This window comes from Sesamum indicum, linkage group LG10, assembly GCF_026168435.1.
Source record: "Sesamum indicum cultivar Baizhima isolate 11 linkage group LG10, ASM2616843v1, whole genome shotgun sequence".
Taxonomy (NCBI): domain Eukaryota; kingdom Viridiplantae; phylum Streptophyta; class Magnoliopsida; order Lamiales; family Pedaliaceae; genus Sesamum; species Sesamum indicum.
The window spans coordinates 17,081,650-17,109,623 of record NC_142666.1 but is presented as its reverse complement, the minus strand read 5'-3'; the positions used below and the strand labels follow the sequence as shown (position 1 = coordinate 17,109,623).

At 34.5% G+C, this 27,974-nt stretch overlaps 4 protein-coding genes across 5 annotated transcripts; 3 read left to right on the top strand and 1 right to left on the bottom strand.

Moving 5' to 3' along the window:
• The first annotated feature begins 470 nt into the window (after positions 1 to 470).
• Positions 471 to 4,960, top strand: LOC105171882 (Pentatricopeptide repeat (PPR) superfamily protein). 2 transcript variants are annotated; one of them, XM_088885569.1, is made up of 3 exons: positions 471 to 3,697; positions 4,244 to 4,347; positions 4,474 to 4,960. In XM_088885569.1, exon 1 carries the CDS (start codon positions 849 to 851, stop codon positions 3,138 to 3,140), a length of 2,292 nt encoding a protein of 763 aa, XP_088741695.1. In that variant the 5' UTR covers positions 471 to 848; the 3' UTR covers positions 3,141 to 3,697; positions 4,244 to 4,347; positions 4,474 to 4,960. The 2 variants fall into 2 exon arrangements, with proteins under 2 accessions (XP_088741695.1, XP_011091438.2); XM_011093136.3 differs by having other exon boundaries at positions 4,244 to 4,960.
• A 1,542-nt stretch (positions 4,961 to 6,502) lies between these two features.
• Positions 6,503 to 12,045, bottom strand: LOC105171883 (phosphoinositide binding protein). The gene is made up of 3 exons (XM_011093138.3): positions 11,661 to 12,045; positions 10,037 to 10,205; positions 6,503 to 9,802 (listed from the first exon to the last, which is right to left on the bottom strand). The coding sequence occupies exons 1-3, from the start codon at positions 11,772 to 11,774 to the stop codon at positions 6,918 to 6,920; spliced, it is 3,168 nt and encodes a 1,055-aa protein (XP_011091440.2). The 5' UTR covers positions 11,775 to 12,045; the 3' UTR covers positions 6,503 to 6,917.
• A 1,148-nt stretch (positions 12,046 to 13,193) lies between these two features.
• On the top strand, positions 13,194 to 15,243 carry LOC105171884 (uncharacterized). Its single transcript, XM_011093139.3, has 3 exons — positions 13,194 to 13,278; positions 13,458 to 13,532; positions 14,730 to 15,243. The coding sequence occupies exons 1-3, from the start codon at positions 13,222 to 13,224 to the stop codon at positions 15,090 to 15,092; spliced, it is 495 nt and encodes a 164-aa protein (XP_011091441.2). The 5' UTR covers positions 13,194 to 13,221; the 3' UTR covers positions 15,093 to 15,243.
• Positions 15,244 to 19,392: 4,149 nt separating this feature from the next.
• Positions 19,393 to 24,141, top strand: LOC105171885 (high mobility group B protein 15). Its single transcript, XM_011093140.3, has 6 exons — positions 19,393 to 20,128; positions 21,897 to 21,975; positions 22,107 to 22,269; positions 22,347 to 22,478; positions 22,934 to 23,322; positions 23,412 to 24,141. The coding sequence occupies exons 1-6, from the start codon at positions 19,923 to 19,925 to the stop codon at positions 23,943 to 23,945; spliced, it is 1,503 nt and encodes a 500-aa protein (XP_011091442.2). The 5' UTR covers positions 19,393 to 19,922; the 3' UTR covers positions 23,946 to 24,141.
• The last annotated feature ends 3,833 nt before the right edge of the window (positions 24,142 to 27,974 follow it).

Sequence of the window (27,974 nt, the reverse complement as noted above, 5' to 3'; positions counted from 1 at the left end):
GAGGAGTCCTATCAAACTGAAGAGTCCAACCTCTTGAGGACATCTTTCTTCCTATAAGCTAGCTTTGGAGGCTTTAGGACTGAACTTCCTCCTTGGGCCATATTTGAGAAAGTAGGCTCTCTTCCTTGACTAGATTTTGATGTAGGGGTACTCTCTTGGGTCGGGCCTAATGGGCCTTTATTTGGATCTAATACTTCTTCTTAGATCAATCTGTTTTGGGCATACACATTAATAGTAATAATTAAATCCACTAATAATTTAATTAACCAACTATAATATTTTTAAATCAAATGAATAGTTAATTCAACACTAATTTAAATAGTCAAACTTATAAATTTTTCAGTTAAATATTATATCGGGCAATATAAACTATATTTTAATTCATGGACTGATTAAAATAATATAATTATATAAATTAATATAAATTTAAAATTTCTTACCTGTTCTTGTGGCTGCGAGTGTGTGTAAATATGTGAGATTGTGTGTGAATGTGAATTCATGTGTAACATTTATATATACCAGTTCTTTGTCGCACACTTTGTTTTAGGTGAGCTATGGTCTCTCAGACCAAAACACTAAACAATGATAGTCTGCTACAACTCTCTAAAATATATATGCAACAAGCAATGGGGTTATATTTACATTTGTCTCACTTTTTCATTTTTCAATTTCTCACAGTTGGTGGAATTCTCCGAGAAAATAAAATAGAGATGGGATAAAATGTAATGCAGAGATATATGAACTGTTATTCTTGCATAGTAAGCTATAACGGTCGTCGAGGTTTATACAAGTGTAGAGTATGTTCTTCGGTATCCGGCGATTTCTTGGGTCTCTGGATTTAGCTGCTAATGATAACCCGGCGGCTGAAGCTCGAAATCTTTCACAAAATACTCGTACAACAATCGAAGCATTTGAAGAACTCATGCTCATTTTCTCGTGGATACCACGTGCTCGATGAAACACCTAAGCCACCACTTGTCTCTGTTCACCGTTTCATGCTCAATCTTCTACACCAAAATCGCCAGGGTGAAGCACTTGATGTTTTCAAGAAACATCTAGAAGTTGGCCCTTCCGGAGTCGATGAAGTGGCGATTGCAATTGCTTCTAAGGCTTGTCTTGGGCGTCCAAGACTTGGGTCTCAAATTCATGGTTTCGCGATAGTTTCGGGTTTTATGTCTTATGTTTCTGTGTGTAATTCTTTGATGAACATGTACTGTAAATCGCGGGAGTTGAGTAGGGCTTTATGCATTTTTGAGAATATCAAGACCCCTGATACTATTTCTTACAATACAGTGCTTACTGGGTTTGAAGACAGTAAATGCGCACTCCTTTTTGCTCGTGAAATGCATTCAGTAGGGGTCGTTTTTGATGCAGTAACATATACAAGTGTGCTTGCGCATTGTGCGGACGGGCAGGAGTTTGATTTTGGTTTTCAAATGCACTGCCTTGTTTTGAAGTTTGGTTTGAAGATGGAGATTTTTATTGGAAATGCACTTGTGACCTTGTATTCGAAATGTGGAAAGATCGCAGATGCTGACAAAGTATTCAGAGAGATGCCCCACAAAGATTTGGTTTCTTGGAATGCAATTCTCTCAGGCTATGCCCAGGAGGGTAGTTATGGATTGGTAGTCATTTTGGGATTTATTGAGATGGTAAAAGGAGGCATGAATCTTGATCACGTCTCAATGACTAGCGTAATTTCAGCTTGTGGTCAGGAGAGGAACTTGGATTTTGGGAAGCAGGTGCATGCTCTGTCAATGAAAAGTGGCTATGGCACTCATGTTTCAGTTTGTAATGTTTTGATGTCAATGTATTCAAAGTGTGAGATTGTTGAAGATGCAGAATTGGTCTTTGAGAATATTATTGATCATAATGTAGTGTCTTGGACGACGATGCTGTCCATAAATGAAGAGGATGCTGTGAATTTATTCAAGGAGATGATGAGACATGAAATATACCCAAATGATGTTACGTTCGTTGGACTGATTCATGCAATAACAAAACACAGTATGATGCAAGAAGGCCTAATGGTCCATGGGTTTTGTATAAAATCGAACTTTCTTTCTGAAATTAATGTGGCAAATAGTTTCATTACCATGTATGGTAAGTTTAAGCTAGTGAAAGACTGCTTTAATGTTTTTGAGGAGCTTGACCACAGAGAGATTATATCATGGAATGCTCTGATATCTGCATATTCTCTAAATGGGATGTACCAAGAAGCTTTGCAGGTTTTCTTGACTGCTTCAAAAGAATTACAACCAAACCCTTATACATTTGGTAGTGTTTTGCATGCAATTGCCTCATCTGAATCAATTTCTCTGAGGCAAGGGCAACGATGTCATGGTTATATAAGAAAACTTGGATTGAATACCGATCCAGTTGTGTCAGGTGCACTTCTTGATATGTACGCAAAGCGTGGGAGCATATGTGAATCTCAGAAGATTTTCAATGAGTTGACTCAGAAAAGCCAAGTTGCTTGGACAGCTATAATATCTGCCCACTCGAGGCATGGGGACTATGAATCGGTCATGAAGTATTTCAAGGAGATGGTGACGGAAGACGTGAAGCCTGACTCAATCACTTTCCTCTCTGTGTTGACATCATGTGGTCGCAACGGAATGGTTGATAAAGGATTCGAAATTTTCAATTCAATGGTTAATGACCATTCTGTTGAACCATCTGCGGAGCATTATTCTTGTATTGTTGATATGTTGGGTAGGGCTGGGAGGTTGAAGGAGGCTGAAGAACTTCTGTATCAGATTCCTGGAGGACCTGGGATATCTGTGCTACAAAGCCTGCTTGGAGCTTGTAGAGTTTATGGAAACGTAGAGATAGCAATTAGGGTATCTGATGCTTTGATTGCTATGGAACCTAATGAATCAGGTTCTTACGTTTTGATGTCTAACTTGTTTGCTGAGACGGGAAAGTGGGAAAAGGTTGCAAAAATGAGGACTATGATGAAAGACAGGAAAGTGACAAAAGAAGTGGGATTTAGCTGGGCAGATGTTGATAACTCCGTATATTTGCATGGATTTTCGTCAGGGGACAAGTCTCATCCCCTGTCTAAGGAAATCTATCTGATGGCTGAATTGCTGGGATCAGAAATGAAAAGAAGAAGGGCAGACTCTGTTAACATTTGATCATAAGAGACGGGAGGCTCCAGCATAAACAGATCAATCATACTGGGAAGGCTAAAAGAACGGAAACCAATATTCTTTCGATCCTGTACCCATCTTTCTGTGGGTTGGGTGTGCGGTTGTGACGTCGGGCAAAAGAGTGGTGTATGAGGTTCACTTGCTTATGGGAGACTGGATGATCTATTATTGGAATTATTAGACACTTGAGCGCAATCAATTATATTTCATAATGAGCTACAAGTTTTGGTATTTGACATTTAGAATCAAGTTAAGATGGAAAACTTGTAGAGGGAATTGTCTTATTGGTCCTCTGAGCAATGCAGTAATTCATGGGGAAGGATAGTGCTAATGAAGCAGGAGCATATCTAATTCGTAATGAGGTTTCTTAACTCATTTCCTTTTCCATAGTCTAGCGGTGAATATTTAATCACTGGTTTCTTCAATTGTATGTCAAGGGTTCTGAACTTCTGAGTTGATTTTCTGGTGAAAGTGAACATTCAGTACTAAAAGATACCCAGTCGTCCATTTTATGTTCTCCATGAGTACTTTTCTTTGATGAGGTATGTTCAGCTTTTTTTAGTTGATTGCTTACTATCTCCCTGGTGTCATGTCAGTGTTACCATTTATGTAGTAGTTCAACATCCTTATCTCAAGGAGCTTTGTGAAATCATAAAATCTTTCTATTTATATTCTTTCTTCTACTACGTGAGCATGAAAGCCAAGATGTATACATTGGTGTAATCGATGAAAGTTTGGTAGGAAGGCTTATGTTTTACTTCATTCCGTCCTCCATATATGATTTGTCTGCTGGATGGGCTTAAATTTTGCCATATTGTCATGTGTCTCTGCATATGCTCTGCTGTAGTTCTGAACTATACAAAATATTTGTTATGTTTGAATGTTAGGGTGAGATATTGTGTAAGCTTTTGGCTTGTCACCTTCACTGTTTGACCATGCATTCATCAAGCATTTAAATGTATACAGAGAATTAGGGTTTCATCACATCTTTTATCCCAAATGATCCAATCATTCACATTCTATAGTAGTTCTTAAGGCTACAAAATTTGTTGACTAATTTTTGTGGGATTCTTGTTCTATCTCTGTAGGCTGGACAGTTGAATGAAAGATGAATGGCCGAGATCGGATAGTGCGTCTCCTATGGAGATGAGATGAAGGATTTGAGCACATGCAAAAAGCGATAATAGATCTCGTATCTTGTTGTTTCCTTGACTTGTCACTTCCTTTTCTACCATGTGGCCAAATTTATATCACTTAGTAAACTATTGCTCCTACAAATGTTCCCTTGCTCAAAAACATCTTCCTTACTATAAATCAGGTTAAATCTCTGAAGCTGGGCAATGCAAGATCATGCAGAACAAATCAGGTTTCTTGTGTCACTGACAAGACAACTACATACAGGTCTTGGGGCATTTTTGTGGACATATCCATTGCCCCTTGTCCTTATGTTTCATTTTGCTGACACATTGGAAGACCTGCAGTTGTCGACCTGACCATTTGAAGATTTGAAAAGTTTCCTTCCTTCTCTCCCTAGTCCACATGAATGAGGAATAAAGAATGATCTGAAATTAGATGGATGGATAACATCGTGCCATTGTAGACATAATGGTTGTCGGGAAAAATGTTGTTTGTGGAACTACCACTGGAGCTGATCTTCTCTGCTCCAGTATGTCTCCGTTTCTGTACTTGAGAGTTCTGCACTTAGCTACTTTCATTGCCAACTCTTGATTCTTCTGGCTGTTACGTATGCTTTTCCATTTTTCCCTGTTACTAATAATGAATACGTGTCTTATGTTTTTATTAAATTAATATTGTAATTATAAAAAAAGTTAATAATTAAATGTAATTTAAGAAATGAATTCTCAAAATGTCTGTCAACTTGAACGATTGTTTTAATATATAGGAAAACTTAAACAAGTTAAAAATACCAAATTTAAATAACAATATAATATGAATATATTGTAATCTTCATTAGCTTTTCTCTTTTGATTTTGATCCCTAGTAATGTTTTCTTTTTTGCTTCCCTTGATGAATTTTGTTACATACTTTCTTTTCAAATTGTTAAGAGTTTCTTCATCATCACTCAAGGTTTTCTATCTCAAATTAATACAGTCTTTTTCTGCCTTATTCCAGTCAAGATCTCCTCATCTTTGTCATCAATTTCATAATGTCTTGCCTTCTTAGTTCTTACTAATGAGTATTATTTTTGGCCCATCATCCTGTATTGGTTTAGTTGATGTATTACTTTTTTCTGATTTCCTAGTTGGTGTTGTGTCTTTTGAATATCTCTGCTATGACGTTGAATCCGTCATTGATCACTTATTCTTTTTTGTTAATTGCAATGAGGAATCAAAACACTGTAGAAGTTTGTAAACATTCCTATAAAGAAGTTAAAGAAATGTTAGTGTAAGTACCAAGACAAAGTACGAATGATCATATAAATTCATAATTTGAGAGGAATTAAAACTATTGTTTTATATATTTATCTAAACTTGATTAAACTTGAACAGAAGAATTTTTTATTTTATTAATATTATTGATCTTTAAAATTAATGATCGAGGCATATTTTAGGTGAGAAAATGGGGTGTCGTACATTTTAGGCGACAAAATGGTCTTATATATTTATCTAAAACAATGCTTTTATCATTAATGTTTTATGAAAATCAACTTAAAGATGTAAAAAACAAAAATGCAATGGTGATTCTTTGCAGCTGCAGCATAAAAACGATTCACAGTTATAGTCGATAATCAAAATAGTCTATATAAAATACATATGCAATAAAATGAGGTATGAGCAAACTGAACTCGGTATGATCTTCAAATCCATGGAGAAAATTAAAGAACAATTAACTAAGGAGAAATGATATCCTTACACATTATCAAATTTCAAAGCGTAAGAAATATTAATGAACTAAAAGAAGAATTTATATTGTACAGGGAATATATAGTTTTGACAATTTATATATATTTTTATTTAAGCATAGAATTAACAGTATGTTTTCTAACTTTCACGGCCACATACATTCTTCTTCTTGTGAATTGATATCAGGAAGCGTTTGTTTTTCAGTTGAATTAATAATTCTAAATTATTACTTTTAAAAAAATGATAAAAGGAAGAAAAATTCTGAATTACACTGTCAATGATGGCAACTTGTATTTGTCTTTATTTTCTATAATGCTATGGGAAGCCATAGGGACTTTCTCGTTTTAGCCATTGTACGGTATCCAAAACCCCAAAAAAAGGTCCAGATATTGTATCATTAAAACTTGATTTTCATCTTATTCTTATTTTCAATCAGTAACGATGCTTTTGTAGCATTCCTCATTGCTGCGCAACCATAATCTCTTCATTCAAACACAAGGGGAAGACATATGATATCAATTATATTCGGCACTCAAATGGTACATTCTTGACAAGAAAAATGGAACAACCTAAGGACCAATTCCAAATTTCTATCTTGAGCAGCAACTCTAAAACTTGGGAACATAATTACAAAATATTATCTCAACAATGTCTAAAGGGTTATTGGTATGTGTTGCACGGGATAAGTTGCTTGAGGACAACCATTTAATGTTTAACCTTTCATTCCAACATGCAGCAGAGCACATTCATCTGGGCTGACCTCAAACTGCACTTAAGCCCAAGTTTTCATCTAAATTATGTTCAAAAAATTTTGTTCCCTCATCTCTGAGAGAGGAGTTTAGAGCTCAGGACATGAACTGAGAAGATCCACAATCTTGGAAGACATGCCAAGAACGAGTCAGTTTGGAGTTAAGGACTCCAACTTCTTTTCATAAAGCTTGGCACGCCTCAGGGCATCCATAGCCTCAGCTTGCTTTCCAGAACGTTTTAAGTTCACTGCCTTAACCTTCTCTGCCTTGATTCTTTGTAGCAATTGCTCTCTCTCTATGTTAACATTTTCAGTATTATCTATGTTTGATTTGGTTGACTCTGGTCTTTGTGTGCCCTGAGATGCAGTTCGTGCATCTTCTAGTCCAATTGATTGCAAAGCAGATAAAAGCTGAGGATCGAGGAAATCCTCAATGCTAACATCATCTGGTTCGGCACTTTTGGAAGACACTGCAGAATCATGAGAATCCAATTCTTGCAACTGGGTTTCTAGAGCTTTTGCCAGTTCGAATTCAGCATCAGCTTCAGCTATTTTACCTTCTCGTCTTAGCTTAAGAGATTGGCGCTTGTGACTAAGGGACTCCTGCTGCAGTTTGAACCTCTCACGGCTGGATAACGGTTTGGGAGCTGAACTAGGACTTGCTTCCTTTCTGTCCATAGAAGAAACATCAGAGACTGGCGCATCAGTAGATTTGATGCTACTTTGAGATGTATCGCCCTCCATTTGCTTTTCCAAGAGCTTTGCCAACCGGAGCTCCTCTTTGGCTTCTGCCAACTTTCCTTCTCTCTTCAAAGCGACTGCCTTCCTCTTGTGAGCCAAGATTTCTTGTTTGACCGAACTAGAATGTGTTTGAGAATCTGTTGCTCGAGAAGAGTTCAATTCATCAATGTGAGACTTCTTCAGAGCTGAGATTTCTTGTTGGACGGAACTAGAATGCAGTTGGGAACCTGTTGACTGAGAAGAGCTGAGGTCGTGAATATACAACTTCTCTTTCTCAGGAAATATCTCTTCAGGTTTCTCAAGTTTAACCTTGTCTTGGTTTCGCGAATCTCCCATTCTGTTTTCATGCAGATCCACCTGAGTAGAAGATTTGGTATTTTGCAGAGCACCAAAGGATGCATCTCCTCCATCATTTGTAGATGAAACTTCTCTTTGTGTTGGTTTTTCATACTCTTGCAACTGTGCCTCCAATGATTTCGCATTTTCGAGCACTTCATCAGCTGCCTCAGTATCTCCTTGGCGTCTCAGAGTAAGTGCTTTTCTTTTCAATGATAATAGTTCTCTCTGGATTTCACTCTTACTTTTTCTAGATGTCCCAGTTTCTACATTGACAACAGATTGTGTAATAGAGGAACTACTTGCATAATTTGGGGCCACTATGTTTTCTTTCGATAAGACAGATGAAACTTTGTCATTTGCTTCCATTATGGTGGTGGATGGAACTTTCACATTATCTTCATCCTCCCACCCCAAGTTCTTCAACAGAGAAAGGTAAGTTGGATCATGCAAATCTTGATCTGTTACTTCCGCTTCGTCTCCATCACCCACAGCAGTCTGTGTCATAGTGTAAGCCTGCCTACTGCCAGTACTTGGCTGTGCAACAACAGGAGATTTATTCATCTCTTCAAGTTGTTCTTCAAGAACCTTAGCCTTTTTCAGTTCTTCTTCTGACTCATCCAGTCTACCCTCCCTCCTGAGAGTTAGAGCCTTCTTTTTCAGAGCGATAAGCTCTTTCTGGATTGTCAATTTACTCTTTGGAGCCGGTTTTGGGCCTTTATCATTCCTACGACCAACATTTTCAGCACTTTCCGCGGTGGAAAAGAATGGTTCTTCCACAGATTGGGAGTCTGAATTTTTCTGAAGGTCTCTTTCAAGTACTTTTGCCTTCTTTAGCAGTGCCATTGCTTCTGCAGTATTGCCTGCCCTTTTCTGATTTAGAGCCTCTCGTTTCAAAGATTGAATCTCAGTTAGTAATGATTCACTGCTAGACGATGAAACAGGACCATGAATATCATCAGAATAGGCATCATCTTCAGCCCAACCCAATGATTTCAGTGCAGATGCCATTTCTGGATCTTCCATGTCCTCATCTGTCACTTCAAAATTTCCATCCACACCAAGATCATCAGCAATACCAAGCAAGCTATTGAAATCAAAATTCATATCAGTTTTATATCCAGATAACAAATCATCATGCCCATCAGAATCTATACCCCGCATCAGTGATGAAAGTTCATCATCAGAATCATCAGCCCCACCCAAAAGTTCTTCTTCCTCTATTTTCCTCTCAAGAATTTTAGCTCTCTTTAATTCTTCCTTGGCCTCAATAAGGTTCCCTGCACGCTTCAGATCAAGAGCCTTTTTCTTATGAACAATAACCTGAGACCTGTCGGTGCCGCTAGCTTGCTTCTCTTTACCGGGCTTCTGAGAGATTTCTCTGAGAAGTGAAGACAGCTCACCCTCCAAGGTCAAAGTTGCAGGTTTTTTCTCAGCATCACGAAGATCTACATCCGACCACCCCAATTCTTTGAGTTCAGCTGAAAGATCATCCTTTTCTTTACCCTTCATAGCTGGGGGCTTAATTTTGTCAGCAGATGCGCTAAAATGATCTTTAATTTGCTGAATATCATCTGTGTTACTGGAAGATAAAGCTTTTCTACGATTTTTTCTGAGAGATATCTCCAATGCTGCAGCCTGCCTCTCAAGCTCTTTCCCCCTTTTAAAGGCTTTTAAGGCTTCGTCAGACTTTCCTTCAGCTTTCAAAGTTTTGTACTTCTGCTTTTCAACCAGAGCTTGTTCACGCAACTCCTCAGGGGTAGCAGATTCTACCTCTGTCAACATTCGAGTTGGCTGATCAAGAGACAGATTTCTGACAATATCACCTCCTTCAACCTGAGTGACTCCTTTTTCACTGTTAGAAGATGATGTGCTGCCTGTTCTTTGTGTTGAGAAAAGTTTATCCTCATTACCCAGAATCTGATTTAGAATATCATCCTCTTTCTTTCTGGAGCCACCTGCACAGAGCTATATATTAAAAAACAAGAAAATATCTCTGCAAAACATAGCATCATTAAGCTTGAAGTTGAATCTTGATACTATCATTCAGCTTTTTATTGAAATGATAGAAAAAGTAAACCAAAGAACCAAAATGGGGGTGAGCAAACCGTAATCAAAGAAAACATGGATTCTAAAACGACAATGGAGCGAAGTTAAAACCTCTGACAGTAATAAGATCCTTGAATGTGTACCTTTTGCAGCTCTATTTTTATATCCATGTCGCATTTCAAATCGAGCAGCCTCTTCTAACTTTTTGCAGGGTTCGCAAATACGCACCGGTGAATCACCTTGTCCGCGTAAGACCATTCTTTGCTGGGTACAACTGTTACAGAATATGCCCCCACACCTCCGGCAGTGGTGCTGGAATCCATGGCATCAGAAGTGAATAGTGAGAGGAGTTCAAACAATAGAGTTATGTCTTCCATAAATTTGCAAATACCAACTATTGCTGGAAACCATTTCATTTCTGTGAGATGGGGAGGAAGGCAGCATTCAGAAGGAACAGATGTGGTGATAATACTGTTATAAGTTCGAGAACGGAAGTATAAATTATTCCTGAATTTCTGCTCTAAGAGTGAGAAATTGAATTATGGGTCATAAAATTTCCAGTCCCATGACATCCTTTTCCCTAAAACACAATTATATACCAGAATTTGCAGAGAAGCTAGACTGATTGCTCTCACAGTTTTAATAATATCTCATACAATATAAAAGGCCTATCAATGAGAAATAAGTACCAAATAAGCGGAAATAGATGTCACCATAAATCAAAGAATAGAAATCCTGCAGCCCTCATCCTCATATAGTCATATTGGAGATTGTACATGACAAGTAAGAAGCCTTTCAAAGGCTCAAGGTGCTGCAAATTCCACTATGACTACCAACTAAGAAAAACTGTCCATTCTTAGACCAACATTGGTTATTATCCTAGCCGATCTTATCAAGTTTGCATTCCGCGAATATCTTTTCTGTATCTTGTCTTGTAAGTGTGGGAGCATCCTATCATTCATCTGATCTAGGTTAATGTACTTTACTACACACCCAACCCCACCCCCCCAAAGGAGTTAAAAAAACCGAAAACTATAACATAGACCAGAAATAGCCATAAAAACCAAAAGAGAAGCATAGAATCTACCCCAAGGACAAGCCATGTTTTTCATCTAACTGGAGGAATAGTTAATAAGGTGCACAATATCTAAAACTCACCGAGCACACAAGCTGCAATCAAATAAAAACCTCAAAGTAGGAACAAACTTCACAGCCACAGAGGTACTGAGACAGTGAAACCAGTAAACCGGCCTAATCCCTTGACACCTAAAGAAACATATACTGCAGCATAAACCTCAAACAAAACACTCTCTACAAAAATCCATCAACAAGAACAAATCATACTACTCTTATTGTATAACATCAAGACCACAGAACAAAACCGAAAATCCTATGACATCAGTGTTACAAAAACTGTATATTCTGTCCAAACAATATCGTGCAACATAATCCAGGAGAAACAGTTCAGTCCCACAGGGATCTAAAGAAAACGTCAACACCTATATCACAAACAAACCCACAAACTATTAACTCGTCGATCATCGATTTTACATCCCAAGATCAAAACTTTCACTCATGAAACCCCGAAACAATCAATTCCGATACACGGGTATCAAAAGAAATCAACCGAGGACTACCCACATCAAGCATCATAACCCACTAGCAAAAACCTCAACAACAACAACAATCGCAGAAATGGGTATTCAAGAAACCTGGTGAGATCATAACGGCGGGCAAAACAAGGTCAATTAGTAAGAATCAACAGACCTTGCGATTGATGAAAGTGAACTGCGAGGAACATCCCTGGCAATGCGAGGCATCAACTACCCAACTACTACCCCTCAGCGATGGCTTTGGAGGCAACCCAATTTTCTCCAGCATCTTCCTTCTTGTCCCCTTCGCTTTTGTTTCTTGATTTTTCCTCTAGATCAATTTCCCCTCAGTGAGTTCTTCTTCTCCAAGTATTGCGCAGTAATAAGTATAGGATTACAATTGAAATGGGACAAAAAATCAAGAGTAGTAGTAAAGAAAGAAGGGGTGGTTTCTCCGCACCGCAGGCTCTTGACTTTCACCGAAAATGGGGAAAAGTTCGCCCAAACAATGAATCTGAGTTGCACTTGTCCTTGTGGATGAGGTCAATCGTGTTGGCCTGAGTCATAATTTTTTTCAAGGGGGTTTGCAGATAGATTAAAGGGATAATTACACTCTCCTACTAATTATATATAAATTTTATATAATTCGAAAATTATATTAGTTATTCTCGATTTTTATTTTCGTATGCTAAATAAGTTTCTTCATAAGTAAAGATTCACTAAATTTGTAATAATAATAAAAAAATTGAATAAAAAGTAGTATTTGTCATTAATTGATTTATTATTAACTTATTGCGGGTCAAATAATTTTTTTGAATTAAATTAACTTTATAAAAAAATTATAAAAATATAATTTATATAAATTATATAAAAAAAATTATTTTTTGAGTTATTTTTCTTTTTCCTTTTGTTTTGTTTTTCATAAATTAATTATATTCAATTACTTTAACAACACAAAAGAAAGGATTAATTACTTTTTGTCATCCAAACTATAAACGTTTTTACAATTTAGCATCTAAATTTTTTTTGTGTCAAATTACCATTTCAACTTTACGAAATTTTGCACTTTGTCATCTATAACTATTTTCCCACCAACCTTTTGTCAAAAAAAAAACCATCACATGCAGTGTACGTATGCTACTTAAGGGTTATGTAATGTGATATTTTGTACATACATACAGCATATGATATTTTCGGATAGAATGATCAACAAAAAAAAGGGAATCATATATAGCAAATTGCAAATTTCACAAAGTTGATATGGTAAGTTAACAAAAAAATATATATAGATGCCAAAATGTAAAAACGGACATAGTTTGAATAAAAAAACTACAATTTAACCCTAAAAGAAATGTTTTACGTGAGGATGTATGTTAAAATATTAATATTAAACAATTATTTTTCTAATAAATTTAAATTTTTAAACTCGTTTAACATAATTTTGGATGGTTTTCAATAATTCTTTTAATATATTCCCAGTTCATATATTGATTAATGCATTAATGTTTCTTTACAATTTTTGCTGATGTATGCAACTAATAAATTTGAAACATTCTTGCCCAAACCCTATGGGAAAGGGGCTGATGCGTTAACCAGTGCATATCTTTAGGCAAAAGAGTTTACTGTAAATAACATGTCTACAAATCTATAAATTCATCTCCCACATCACCAAAATATTAATTTCATCTACTTTTATTAATATTACACAAAAAAATTCCCTAATAATTCCACAAGAAATGGAAAGCCAAAGTCGTCCCCACAACGAGGCAGAACAAGCTATGAGTCAGGGTCAGGTAAGAATTTTGTTGCAAATCGTTGGCAACAAGGATTTACACAAAACATTTTCCGTGGAAAATATATGTTTTTAATTTTCATAGTCTTTGGTTTTTTTGACTTTTGGAAATGTTTGCCAAGATTTTACTTTTATTGTTTATAACATTGGTTGAATGTGTACAAAAATAACTGATTGCAGATGAGAAGGGATGAAGAAATGAACCAACAATCAGACATGCAGAACCAAGGTCAAGCCACCAACTTCCTTCAAGAGGTACCTCTATTTCTGTAAGGCTAATATAATTTTAGTAATATAACTTAAGAGGTCATATTTTGGATATCGTACCAATTATTTTTCATAATTTAGTTCTGTAATTTTAAAATTTGGTAATTTTAGTCATACCCAATTAAATTGCAATGATAGTCCTATAACTTATGGTGGGTGGCATTTTGGTCTTGCACGAATTGATTTATATATCTGAAATTGCAAATTAATTTGGTCTTGTGTGAGTCACATGCAATTTTGCGATAATTTTAAAGTTATAAAACTGCAATATTGTGAAAATCAATTTGCGTAGGACCAAAAATGCCCCTCTCTCGTAAACCGCAGGAGTAAAATTGCATTTTTTTTTTCCAAATCTTGAAATATATTCCTTGCCCATTATAGGGCGAATGTTGTAAATAGCCATTAAATTTGTATTTAAAATTGTTTTAGTCTATTATCTTTCTAACGATGAAAAATTTATATTTAGCCACCAGAATTTGGTCATGCTATGTCTTGAGGAGTCAATGTATCATATGATACCTTTTCAAATATTAATCTTATGTAAAAATAAAAATAAAAAAAGTTCTATTTTAGAAATAGTATATAATGATATAATTAACTCTGAAAAATATAGTATGTGCAATCACATGACATGTTTGTTACGACCTTTTAATTCCTGGAAGGTTGATTGAGGGATTGGAATGAAACAACATATGAAATATAATTTTTGTTTTAGGTTAATTACATTTTGTCATTCAAATTATGTCCATTTTTATATTTCAGCATCTAAACTTTTTTTTTTATGTCAACTTACCATCTCAACTTTGTAAAGTTTGCACTTCCCCATATATGATCAAATTTTTTGTTGATTTTTTGCGGAAAAAAATCACATGATGTGCATATGTAAAAAAATATCACATCATATAACCCTTAAATATCACATGTGCACTAAATGTGATGTTTTTTCAACAAAACATTTGATGAAAAACAGTTATAAATGGCAAAGTATAAAATTTCGTAAAGAAGAGATGATAAGTTGACACAAAAAAAATAGATATCAAAATGTAAAAACAGTCATAATTCGTATGACAAAATATAATTATTTCAAAATAAAAATTATATTTCATAGTTTTCTTCAACAATTTTAAGCCTTATTCGTACATACTCTAATTTAAATGTATCTTAACAATATTTTGAATATTGAAGACTGGAACACAAGCGAAGAACATCGCACAAGGCGCGGTGAATATAGTGTGGGGAGCTGCAGTAGGCGCCGCTAACATGGCCCAAGGGGCGGCTCAAGGGGCTGCTACCATGGCCCAAGGGGCGGCTCAAGGGGCTACTACCATGGCCCAAGGGGCAACCGATACGGTCAAGAATACTCTAGGGATGAATTCTTCCGACACCACCACCAGCAGCACGGGTGGTTCCACCGTGGATTATTCTGACGGCAACACCAACACGGGTGGCTCCACCGTGAATCATCCTGATAGAACCGCCGACATGGGAGGCTCAGCCTACCCCAACGCCACAAATTATACAAGCAACCCTCATAATACTAGGACTTGAAATACTTCAATATTCTATACATATTTTTCTCGTGCAATTTATCCCCTTTACAGTCATTTGTGCATTGTCCTAATTAAATTGGACTGACCCTGTTAAAATGGCCATTTATTTAATAATTTCTAAGTAATGATATCCGGTTTTTCATTCAAATGACCACATCCATTTTCTTCTAATAATATTTTATTTCTTTTTTTTTTTCGTGAACGTGTCCCACCCAACTTAAGATATTTTAAAATGGATTTCGAATAGATGGAAATCATGAATTTTGTATGTATTAATTTTTTTTGTTTAAATTAAGAGGGATGTACTATTATTAATTTGAATAAATTAATAATAATTATTTCTGTCGGATGTCAATATTTAACAAAAACCATTATAACAATCATAATCTGATCAATAATATCAAATAAATTAAATATAACCAACACATACTATTTAGTAGACACAACACCTACTATTCAATAGATACAACATCTATGCATAAGATGGGATTTGAACCTATCAATCTCTAAGGTTATGGGGCCTCAACTTCTCCAACTTAGATAGGCCTCATTGGATCTTATCTTATATCAGACAATGATGAATCTTATCTGGATTGGTGGTGGATCTTAAATGAGTTCAATTCAGTTATTTAGATTAATTGACGATTTAATTGTTTATTTCTAAAAGAAAAATAAATCAAATAAACTAACTAAGTCAATTTACTCCTTTAGACATGTTTATATAAGGGGGTATGTTGAAGTTAATATAAGAGGCATTTATGATTTAACTAAGTAAATAATTGCAAAAATAACCTTTCTTTACTTAACAAAAAAATAAAAACTCAAATATTTTTATCGAAAATTGCGCTTGTGTCATATGTAGTATACAAGAGAGCCCAATAGTGCATGATAAGAAGCCGAGATACAATGCCTTCCTCGTCACATTTTTGCTGCCCACAGAACGTCAGTAGTCCAGTCACGATGGGGCCAATCAAAATGCAGGGTACGCCGTTTGTTTTAATGATCAACCTAACAGAGGGTACTCAGGCGGATGCAAATTGAAAATTCTGGCTACTAAATCTAATAGTATTGAAATTTGGGGTATTAAAACTGAAAAATGATATAATTTGGATACGAAAAATGAAATTATCCCGTAGAAAATATACGTGCATTAATTTTGATTAAATGATATATAATTTTGTACCTTTTTATTATAGATCTAATATCGGCTACTATTTAGGAATATAATTAGGAAAGATGTAGAAAACATTGATTATTGTATTAATTACTTATACATACATTTAATTAAAGAAGAATAAGGATTATAAGTACCTTGCAAAAATTAATAACTTTAAGATTGTGCAGAAAATTCTTATGTTGTATTAAATCATATAAAAAAATTGATTGTAATAATACATAATAAATATTAAGAAGAAATTATTCATAAAATAAAATGAGAATCATTACGGTAACAATATGATGATATCATCAATTTAACTCTTGTATTTATCGATTTTATAGTTATAGAAGATTACAAGAATAATTGAACAATAGTTGACTAATTGTTCTCATTTTAAATTAGTGGATTATCTTTGAATTAGAAATTGTATTCTCTTTTCTTTTAAATCAATAAAATTTATTTATTTATATTTTTTTTGTCCTATAATTATTTTGCCAGGCACAAAATTTTGTGTGAACAATTAATATACATCAATCTATTATATATCAATAAAAAAAATCACTAATAATAACCACATTATTTACGGATACCAATTATCAATAATTATTATTACAAATATAAAAAAGTATTCATACATCTAGTAAACTTGGATACCAGATCTATAAATTTTTAGTATATTACATCAACACTATTTAAAAATATATTTAATTACACAAACACCCCCTATTTTTAATAAAATTATAATTACATTTCTTAAGTTAAAATTATAATTTACCTCAACATTCCCTATATTTAAGAAGTTTACAAGTACATCTGAAAGTAAATTGCAACAACACCCCTGATTTGTAGTTTTACAAAAAGCACAAAAATACTTTTGTAATTAAAAATAGGGATAATTACATAGTCCTAAGGTTAGATATGATTACACGTGAATTCTCTATAATTTGAAAAATTATATTTAGTACCCTTGATATTTATTTCCATCTAACAAATAGATCTATCGTTAATTAGTCAAAATTTAAAGAATTTATTGATATTGACACAAATATTGAATGAATATTCATATTTACCTTAAATTAATTTATTACTAACTTTTTACAGGTTAAATATATATATATATATATATATATATACTTTTACCAAACTAACATTATAAGAGCGAAGATGTATCTTCCCACATGCATCAGCGCATGTAAAAATGTATAAAGATAGTTTGACTTAACTAACAGATGGTCTAATATCAATAAATTTTGTAAGTTTTAACTAACATATTGTCTATTATTTGAATGAAAATAAATGTTCAAAATACTAGACTTAATTTTTTGAACACAGAACGTCTATATATAATTACACTAAATTTCAGGGGAGGTGGTGCAATTTTCTCTTAAAAACAACCTCACAAATTTTGAGGTAATTTCCCCTAAAATTTTAAGATTTTCAACTTTTAAATAATTGGACTTTAATTGCGTGTTTGAACTAATTGCTTCATTAAAATGCAAATTAAGAGAGTAATGACCATGAGCTAATCTCTTGGTGTGATTATTAAATATTTTCATCAGCTCCTAAATTTATGTTGGTTGATCTATATTAGTTGAGACTTTTGATATTTCGTGGAACTAAATTAATTTATGAACTTTTAGAATCTAATATATAAGCTTGTGGATAAGATTTATACCCCATAATTACAAAGTTTTTTCAAGAAAATAAATAAATTAAAAAAAGAATTTCAAGAACACCAAAAATCATATAAATTAATCCCTGCCCAAATCTATTTAATTACAATCAAAGATCACTCCGGTACGCATATAATAGTATAGATAAATATAGAATTAGGGTTGTATAAGATATTGATTTCGTTCATCATCGATCCTCCTCCTCATCATTATTATATATATATATATATATATTCCATCTTAGGTGAAATATTAAAAAGAATAGATCCCCTCAGAAACCAACAAAATATACATTGCAAAAGAAGGCAAAAAGGTGAAACATTCAGCCACTCTTTCATGTCATTTCTATAAAATCCACCCCACATGCAAAGTTCTTGATCTGGGACATTTTCTTTTATTATTATTTTTTTCTTTTTTCATTCTTCTGCAGTGATAAGCCAATAAACTATATATTATTACTTGATTTCTCTGGATTTCTTTTCTTTAATACGGGTTCTTTTTCATTGTGTTTTTATTATTTCAGCCCACAAAAATAGAGTCTTTTATCTTGTATGTTTGCTTTGTATAAAGATGGTGAAAGTCCCAGATCTTTTGTTTACAGATGAGAAGGCTGTCGTCGGAATCGCGACACGGGTTTCTCAAAAATGGGTTTGAATGTTTGATGTGTATTAGCAGTTGATCACACCTACGATGAATGATGGTGATGTTTTGGAACCGTCAATCTCGTGCTGAAATCATCGAAATAGATGGATGCATGTAAAATGTTTTCTGGTGAAAATGTAAACTATTGAGGAATCTTGGAAACTGACCCAAGAAATCTCAGTTCTGGAATCTGAAAGGGTGTCAGCAGAAAAGGGCTGGATGGAATAGAATAGACCTCTGGATCTCTTGTTAATGCAAGCAATAGTACTTAGTATTTTCCTATCATCACTGTGTTTTTATGCAGTAATCGCATGTCATATCTTCGGATGTCAGCCAAAAGATTGTATAGCCCATGTAGACCTGCAGTATATCCAGTTCATTTATAGGCTTTTGCATGCGCACATATATTGAGACAGAGAGGGAGAGAGAGAGATAGGGAGAGAGAGGACAAGATTCTACGTTTAGGTTCTTGATTGCCAGAGCCTAAAAGGGTCTTTTTCTCACCATCTATGCATTGAAAATATCATAGTTTTAGGGTTGTTTCTTTTATGAAATTGTATACAAACATTAGGCCTGATAATTATTTTCAAATATTTCAAAAATTAGTGTTTTAGTAGCTCTCTTATTAATTGTTTTTGGAGATTAATTGTGGCATTGACCTGACACACATTTATGTCTGAGATAAAGAAAAAAGGACAAGCTTTTCATCATTAGGCCTTAAAGCTTTCCTGTTAAGTTCTTTCTTTTCATGGATATGAGAAAATATATTACTCTTTTTAATGATTAGTGTTTGTAGTTGTATTAGCTAAGAAAAAATGATGTTATTTAATGATTTTTATAGTGAAGTATATGAAATTTTAGAATATGATATCACTGTTATGAAAAAGTGTAATTGTTGTTTTCTTGATCTTCTAACCACTAATTTAATTTTTTTTAAAAAAGTTGGTTACCATGTCATAATTAATTTACTTAGATGCTTCTCTTGGGCTTCGGAATTTGCTACAGGGAGTTACTTCATCATTCAAGGAGGGTAGTTACCATTCACAACTGCATTTACAAGTCTGGTGTTGCCCTTTGTCCTTTCTGTTGTTACAGTGATGCTCTCACTGGCTATTATGTGTTCAAACTTGTCTTAACCCTCTGCTTTTATGTCTATTGGGCTTTCTCCCCTTCTCAGTCTTCTTTCTACTTGAAAAGCTTTATACCATTCTTGTTTTAGTTTTTGTCTTAGTTCTTACAAAACCCCAAACGGAAATTTCAAAGATGGTGATGGGATTTGTGCCTTTTCTTTGTTGATGACTGGTATTGGCTAATCTTATTCAGAAAATTCAGTTGAGGAAGTAAGGCAAAAAAGATGATGGTTGAACAAGGAATGTCAGGAGGAGGTGAAGGTGAAAAGTTTCAAGTGCAATCATCTTTTGCTGTGAATGCCTGCCAACCAGCTCCTAGTTATCATCCATATCCGCCTCCTTTGGCAACATATGAAGATGTGTTGGGCTCTTGTGAGCTATTTTTGAATACTTTGAAAAAGCTCCACGCTTCAATGGGAACTAAATTCATGTAAGATGCTTTCTTTGCCTTTGTTTTTTGACATATATTTGGTGCTATTGGTTAGTGGAAGGATCTGATTTGGATTACTTGTTGAAGTGTTTCCATTTGGGAGTTTCTTCGAAAAGGGTGTTGTGTGAAAAGTTTTGAGGAATGTGTTACGTATGATTTGTCTTTTGGGTTGTTTTTGAAAAATGTTTTTTGTTGATCAGCAGTATCATGTATCTTTTAATGATTTATTCATTGATGTAACGTTTTAAACATAGATAAATGCATATGTAAAAAGATGTAATAATTGAATTATTCATATATGTATGTCTGTGTGTATAAACAGTAACGATTAAGGTTTTTCTTACAGAATTTGAGGAAAGATGTTCTTATGGGATAGATGTTTGTAAGGAGCCCAAAGAGCAGCAATAAATGGGAATTAACATCAATTATGATTTGGTGCTTTATGGAAAATCTGGCAAAAGGATTCCCATGAATAGCCTAGAAATTTTATGAATGTTATTTTATGTTTATGTTTATAGACACACATGCCGAGAATAATACAATTCGTGAACATCACTAGAGAAGTCTTTCTATATGGCCATATCCTATACAGAAAACCTGCTGAAAGTTTGTCTGGCCTGCATGTCTCTGATGCACCAATGAGGCATCTTTGCTAATACTTCTGTGTGTCTACTTGAATTTGATATTAGCCAATTACCACCTGATACAGAATGTAGAGGCAGGTCAGGTCTTATGTTCTGGTATTCTGGTGATGATGCTCACTTTTGATGAAAAAATGTGCTTTGTCCTAAAAATGATTAAGTCATAATTCTTGTATTTGAATGATAATGTGGACCTCCTAGAATAAGGCATTCTTGGTTCCACTCAGGAGTCTCAGCCCGAAGATTGTACCTTCCCGTTTTAATTGGACTCATCTGGGATCTTCGATCTCCCCTCAGACTTGAAGGGTTGGGACTAAAAGAATTTCCTTCAGGAATGTGATCTATTTTGTTTGTGACTTGTTTATGGTTCCAACATAATAGTTGATGTCCAAGTATTGTCTTGAGCAATCATATAGCAGTATTCTGTCTAAAGAGAAATCATTACTTCCAGTTGGATCTGCATAAGTGCAACTATAATTTCAGCATGCCAAACTGATATCTCTGTGACTCATAGGCAGCTTCATTAGTTAGCTATAAGCAAATGGTTTTGCAGATGAATTTTCACTGGAAGCAAGCCCATTTTCTTGTTTATGACTTTACATTGTGTCCGATAATGTTTGTGTTGTCATCTTCCTTGCAATTGGGCATGATAATGACTGTTTGGAACCTCTAGGAAGCTTAAGTGTTCATGGATAAGATTGTATGTGAAAAGCACATCCAGCATTCAATTGCACATGTGAAACACAATGGTTAGGATGATCAACCATTTGACCACAATGAAGATTAATTTTTCTTTGTAAAAGTGTTCTACGGAAGTATTTTTTTGTTTAAAGTTCCTGAAATATTAGTCCAGTGTCCAATTTGAATCTTGAACTTCGATAATCAGTTGAAATCTCAACTGTATTTGAATATGAAATAAGAGTTTTATTATTTAATTCCTCTTTTTCGAGTTACATTTTATGTTCGAGACAAGGTGATGTTTATAGAAGGTTGTTTTGCTATTGGTATGTGGTTTCTCGAATATTTTTACATTGTTGAGGGTGTTTTGCAATGAGTCTCTGTGTTTGTTTTCAACTTGCCAGATCTGTGATCTATAGTTTAAATTTACTTCTTGATGCTTCGTTCAGGATCCCGATTGTGGGGGGCCGGGACTTGGACTTACACCGTCTCTTTGAGGAAGTTACATCTCGTGGTGGCATTGCAAAGGTTAGTTTGATCTTTCTTTTCGTCAATTCAATTTGATTTGCAATATATGTTTCTATGAGTGAATAGGTTATTTATTTGCTTTTGATCTGGCCTGGTATCAAGCTTAAACAATGTTTCAACCGTTCCAACAGGTTGTGAAGGATAGAAAATGGAAAGAAGTTACAGCAGTTTTCAGCTTTCCCTCATCAGCAACAAATGCCTCGTTCATACTTCGCAAGTATTACGTTTCGCTGCTTTATCACTACGAGCAAATCTACTTCTTTAAGGCCAAATGTTGGGCTCCTACGCCTGCTGGTGAGTTAAAATGCCTAAGTACATTCTCTTCCTTACATAGATGTTTTTACATGTTATGGAGCATAAGTCTTCTGCAGATGCTATGCAACATTTGTCAACAATCACAGCTCCGCCTCCCTGCTTGCCTGATTATGTGCCCTCAGTGACACAACGGACCCAAATGGTTTCTCCACAACAGCAGTCAAATACGGCAACATCAGTGTCTGAAGGTTCCCTCTCTACCCTCTCTTCTTTTACAAATTCTCAGGCATTTTGCTTCTCCGACCTTCTCAAATTTTGTGTGCTCGATCATTTTCGTAGTAGTCGGTCAATAGCACCTGCATTTGGTGATAAACGTAGTAAAAGTGAAACATGCTTCGGTTGGTGAAGATATATGATGTCGAGTTGCAAACAATTTCAACTATTCAAATACGCCGAATGCATTTTAGGAAAATATAGAAACGCCTTTTTCTTTGTGATGTTATACTCAACAAACCATGCATTGTTTCGGAAAGTAACAACTGTATATTTTCTTTTGCTTCGTATTTGTGTTGCTTTCTGAGTATTCCCTTTTTCCAGTGCTGCTGAACTTCTACTCTTTCTCGAGATTGATTCTTTGCAGTTCAGTTTTATGTTTCAAGCTATAGTTTCTTACCTTTACAAAATGATTTCTTGACCCTTGCAGTATCAGCTGGTTCTCCAGTTTGTGGTGTGATTGATGGAAAATTTGATAGTGGATATCTTGTAACTGTCAAAATCGGGCTGGAGGAGTTCAAAGGCGTTCTTTATCAGGTTCCGAACAATGAAGTGCAAATGTTCCCTGATCATACACAAAGAGAATCTGCCAAACTGAACCATTCATCAGCAAAACCAGGGGTACCTCGTCGCAAACGTAGGAAGAAATCTGAAATCCGAAAGCGGGATCCTGCTCATCCGAAGCCTAACCGAAGCGGCTACAACTTTTTCTTTGCCGAGCAGCATGCCAGGCTGAAACCACATTATCATGGGAAGGATCGAGAGATCAGTCGGATCATAGGTGAATCTTGGAATAAACTACAAGAACCTGAAAGAGCGGTAAGGACCAATAGATGCTATTTGTTATGTCTAGTTTCCATGAAATTTCTGCTTAATAGTTTTAGCATGGGAAAACTTGTTCTGTTCAGGTTTATCAGGAGAAAGCTCTTAAAGACAAGGAACGGTACAAGATAGAAATGGAGGACTACCGTGAAAGATTGAGGACAGGCCAAATAATCAGAAGCGCAATGCCGATACAGCAGCAGCCTCCAGTGCCAGAAGCCAACTCCACAGACCTCAACAGCAATCTTCAATTTGGAGGTGCCACCCCCTCAGCCTACACGGAGGAGAATGAAATGAGCTCCGAAAAAAGTGATAAAAGCAACTTGGAAGAGTATGAAAGTGCAGACAAGGACTCGGACTTTGGTGAATTTCCGCAAGCAGATATGGAGCTGAAAACTGTGAATATTGAGGTCATGGCTGATGAAGCATTTGATCTGCAGACAAGACCAGACAGGATCGGACAAGACGACAAATATCCCGAACATGGCGCAGCGGACGACGATAAAATGTTGTCGTCTACCGATAACAATATGGTTCTTGGTGAAGATGGAATATCGGTTCCCATTGAAGAGAGGGAACAGCCACCTAGTAATGCTGATGAATCAGTTCCAAGCCTCTGAAGATTTTCTGTAGCAGAAGAGATCCCAAGATTATGGTACTCTTGTCAGTAGAGTTAACAAACCTGGGATTGGACTTGGTCTAGGATGTCTGTCTTAGTTCCTTGACAATCTTCTGATGCTATTAAATATGAACAATCTCACCATCTTCTGGTTTATCTCTCGTTTATGAAGTTCATGCATTTGTTCTGCTGCTGTTTATCATATTCTTTGGCACAGACATGTGCAAGTAGAAAAAACTGGTTTCTGTCAGCATCGTGAAAACTGATCGACAAGGGTTGCTGTGGCGGGACGAAGATCCTCTACTGATCATGTCAGATGAAGTCGAAGCGTAATGATCTTCAATTACTATCAAGCACTTATAAGGGTTGTTTATTTTTGTATGTGGGATAAATGGTCGATAGGCTTGGTCGGATATAACGTGGAATATGATAAATTAATAATCTTTTTTGGTGATTGGTTGAAGAAACTGTGGTATTAGGGTTCGATTATACTATCACATCCTGAAGGTGGGATAAGTTGTCAAGTCTTATTCCGGGCTTGATGTATTACTAACGGGTTGCCATTTCTTGTTGCGTCGATAGGGTTGGAAAGGAGGCTCCATCCACCTATCTTAGGCCTTGTAAACGGCTCCATGAAGTCGAAACCCACCCGCCTTCATCTCAACTTCGGCGTTAACATGACTCCAGACATGTTGGACTCGATCAACAAAATTAATTAAATTTTTTATTAATAAGTATGTTTAATAAAAATCAAAATTATTAATTATAAGTACCTATACATTTTATCGTATTAAAAGTATAACATATTTTTGCAAACATATGTATTAAATAAAAGGTTAATTTTTTTTGTTGAATGAAATTATTTTAGAAATACTATTAAGTAATTATACTACAAAAGAAATATCACCCGATAACTAGTCATATGTATATAAATAATCATGACTTGATTCCACAGCTAAAACAAATGTTAATTTACACATACACCCTTACATTATAAATGTAAGCTATATATATATTGAAGATACTGAATAGTTGAATTAAAAATTAATAGTACCTATAATTCAAGTGATAAAATTGAAATCTCAAAACGATGATACTTCGAGTTCAGATCCCACAATTATTTTTTCGTCATAGTTAATTTATTAGTGATTTTAATATTTATAAAGTTGTCAATAGTTTTTAATTCTAAATGATATATAATTTATCCTTAATTAATTCGTGTAGTTTCTCTTCTATATGAACAAAAAAAATGCAATAAAATGATCCTATATAGGTAACTTTAGTCGTGAAACAATTACTTTTATCAATATTCAATTCACGCGAAGCATAAGTCAATAAAATTAATTTCACAAACTTTTATTAATAAATACATTTACTTCACACCTGCTAGATTTCTCAATTTTATAATAATACTAAATATTACCACAAATCTATAAACATTCTTGTAATAATTCTCGAAACATATCTACTAACGTAGTAATTCCGACATCAAATCTATTTCGGAAAAATGACCTTTATTTTATTCTTACTCGACTCAACTAACATCCTTTCCTTGTTGCAACTGTCGAACAAAGGGCAAATTCTATCGATCACGGCTTTGGTAGATCTTCCATCTGAATTGCGCAAAGTTTGAGTCAAAGTTATATGCAAACTATTATTATCCAATGCGATTACCTTAACGGATCGTTTCCCGACCAGCTCTCTTTGAATATCAGGAATTACGAGTGTGTACGTGTATGAAGTAGGGGTTTCTTCTCCGACAATGTTTTCAACACTCATTTTCAAGACTTGATATGTTTCGGATTAGTATGAATTTTTCGGGTTTTTCTAGCTTTATATAAGAGTTGTTAAGCGAGAGATCTATAATATGTGATCGATATTTAATTTGAATGAGGGTGATATCCGTCTTAATTATGTTTGAAATTCTTTTTCTTGATTTTCTATAGAATATATTCCATATTATGATTTGCACTATATGGAGACGGTTGCAAATAAGATTCTGGCGCATGCATTGGATTCAATAGGGGGACTTCACGCTTGATCGTGATTCTCTAGAAAATGATTAATTCAAGTTCTTAAAAAAAATATTACGACATCATGTGTTCGACTACCTTGAGAAAAGATTTATCGTATCTTTTTTTTACTATTTTATATGAAATTACTAACAGTAACGACATACCAGAAGGGCCCCTATGCCAAAGCATCAAATTTCAGGGATGGTATTTGCATAGTACGAAACGTTAGGGGAGGTTCTATGCAAATAAGTAACCTCAAAATCTTATCAACTAAAGTCCTGAACTTATGTATAAATTTAGATTTTGTAGTTTTTACAACTATTGGTTTTCTGAGTTAGTTTTGAATGAAAACATTGATTAGAATATCAAAGTGAATAGTATAATATTATGAAAAAAATACAATTTAGTCCGCTAATTTAGGCGAGGAGGCATTTTTTGTCCTATACGAATTGATTTTTGCAATGTAATAGATAACTTTAAAATTTAGACAATTTTAGTCGTTTTCCGGCCAATTTGGTCAGAGAATTTCATATGGCTTGTACACAGTCCAATTCAATTGTAATTTTAATCCCGTAATATATGGGAGTTGACATTTTTAGTCCTATGTGAATTTATTTATAGGACTAAATTGCAATTGAATTTGGTCATGTGCAAGTCATATGTAATTTTCAAACTAGCTAATTGACTAAACTTACCAAAATTTTAATGTTACATAAGCAAATTACGAAAACTAATTCGTACCGGACCAAAAATGTTACCCTGTAAGTTATATGATTAAAATTATAATGTTTCCTAATTTCATCATTTGAAATTTAATCGCATGCATCAAATAATTATGAGATGTAACTGTTAATTAACATCACATAATATATTTCTGAAATATGTAGCTAAGATCCATATCATCAATACAATTACTAAACTTAATATGATTTCCCAAATTTTAAATTTTGTTGTTTACTACCAACTTGTGTTTCTTATAGTCAATTTGAATAAAATTATTAAAAAGTACGAGATTGAATAATCTAAGTTTCTAAATTCAATTGTGATATATTTGCTGAAGATGCGTAATATTTGTGAATTTCATTTATTATTTTTAAACAATACATCTACAATTCATATAATCAATTTAAAATCGTAATGTCACTCTGATTTCATGATTTAGAGCAAGGTAATTAAGTTGTCATTTTTAAGTAGTTTGTAATCTTGAAAACTATTAGGGATTTTCATCACTAGATTTTGTGATATTTCAATCTAGTTTGTAGGGTTTCGCAAATATTTTTCATGCATTATTTCTTCTATACATATGCATTATTATATAATGGGAAGAGGGAACTTTATTCACATACAAATTTAAAAATTGTTGAGTTGAGTGATGGCTTCTACGAGCATTTATAGTATTTTCTTTTTAATTTTACTATCATTGAACTTTGTCCATCAGGTTGAAAGTTCGTCTAGTTTCTTGTCAAAACATACGGTTCACATATATAATCGTCTCCCCCAGAAATCTAGAGAAGTAATTGCGCATTGTGCATCTAAAGATGATGATTTTGGGAACCATACTCTTTATTCTGGTCGGAGTTTTAGTTGGAATTTTCGTACCAATATTATGAGTACTACTCTTTACTTTTGTCGCTTTTGGTGGGGTAGAAAGACCAACGCTTTTGTTGTGTTCAGGGCGGATTGGGATTCAGATGAGTATCATCACACATATAGTTATTTAGTAAAAAGTGAGGGATTCTATCTCGGCTATGTCGACAACCCAACAACAGACTTGAAAAAAGTAGATACATGGGACGAAGAGGATTGATGTACCATTACCGTTGAACTTTGGTTATTTGATATAAAATAAGAATGGACAACGAATAATGGGCTTGTTTTCTTATATTATCTATTATTTGAACTCCAAAATGTACTTAATTATCCATTTTCAACTTAAATTAGATGAAATTGCAAAATTAAGTCCTTTACCTATCTAATATTTGCAATTGTATTTTGTCAATAATGATTATTTACTC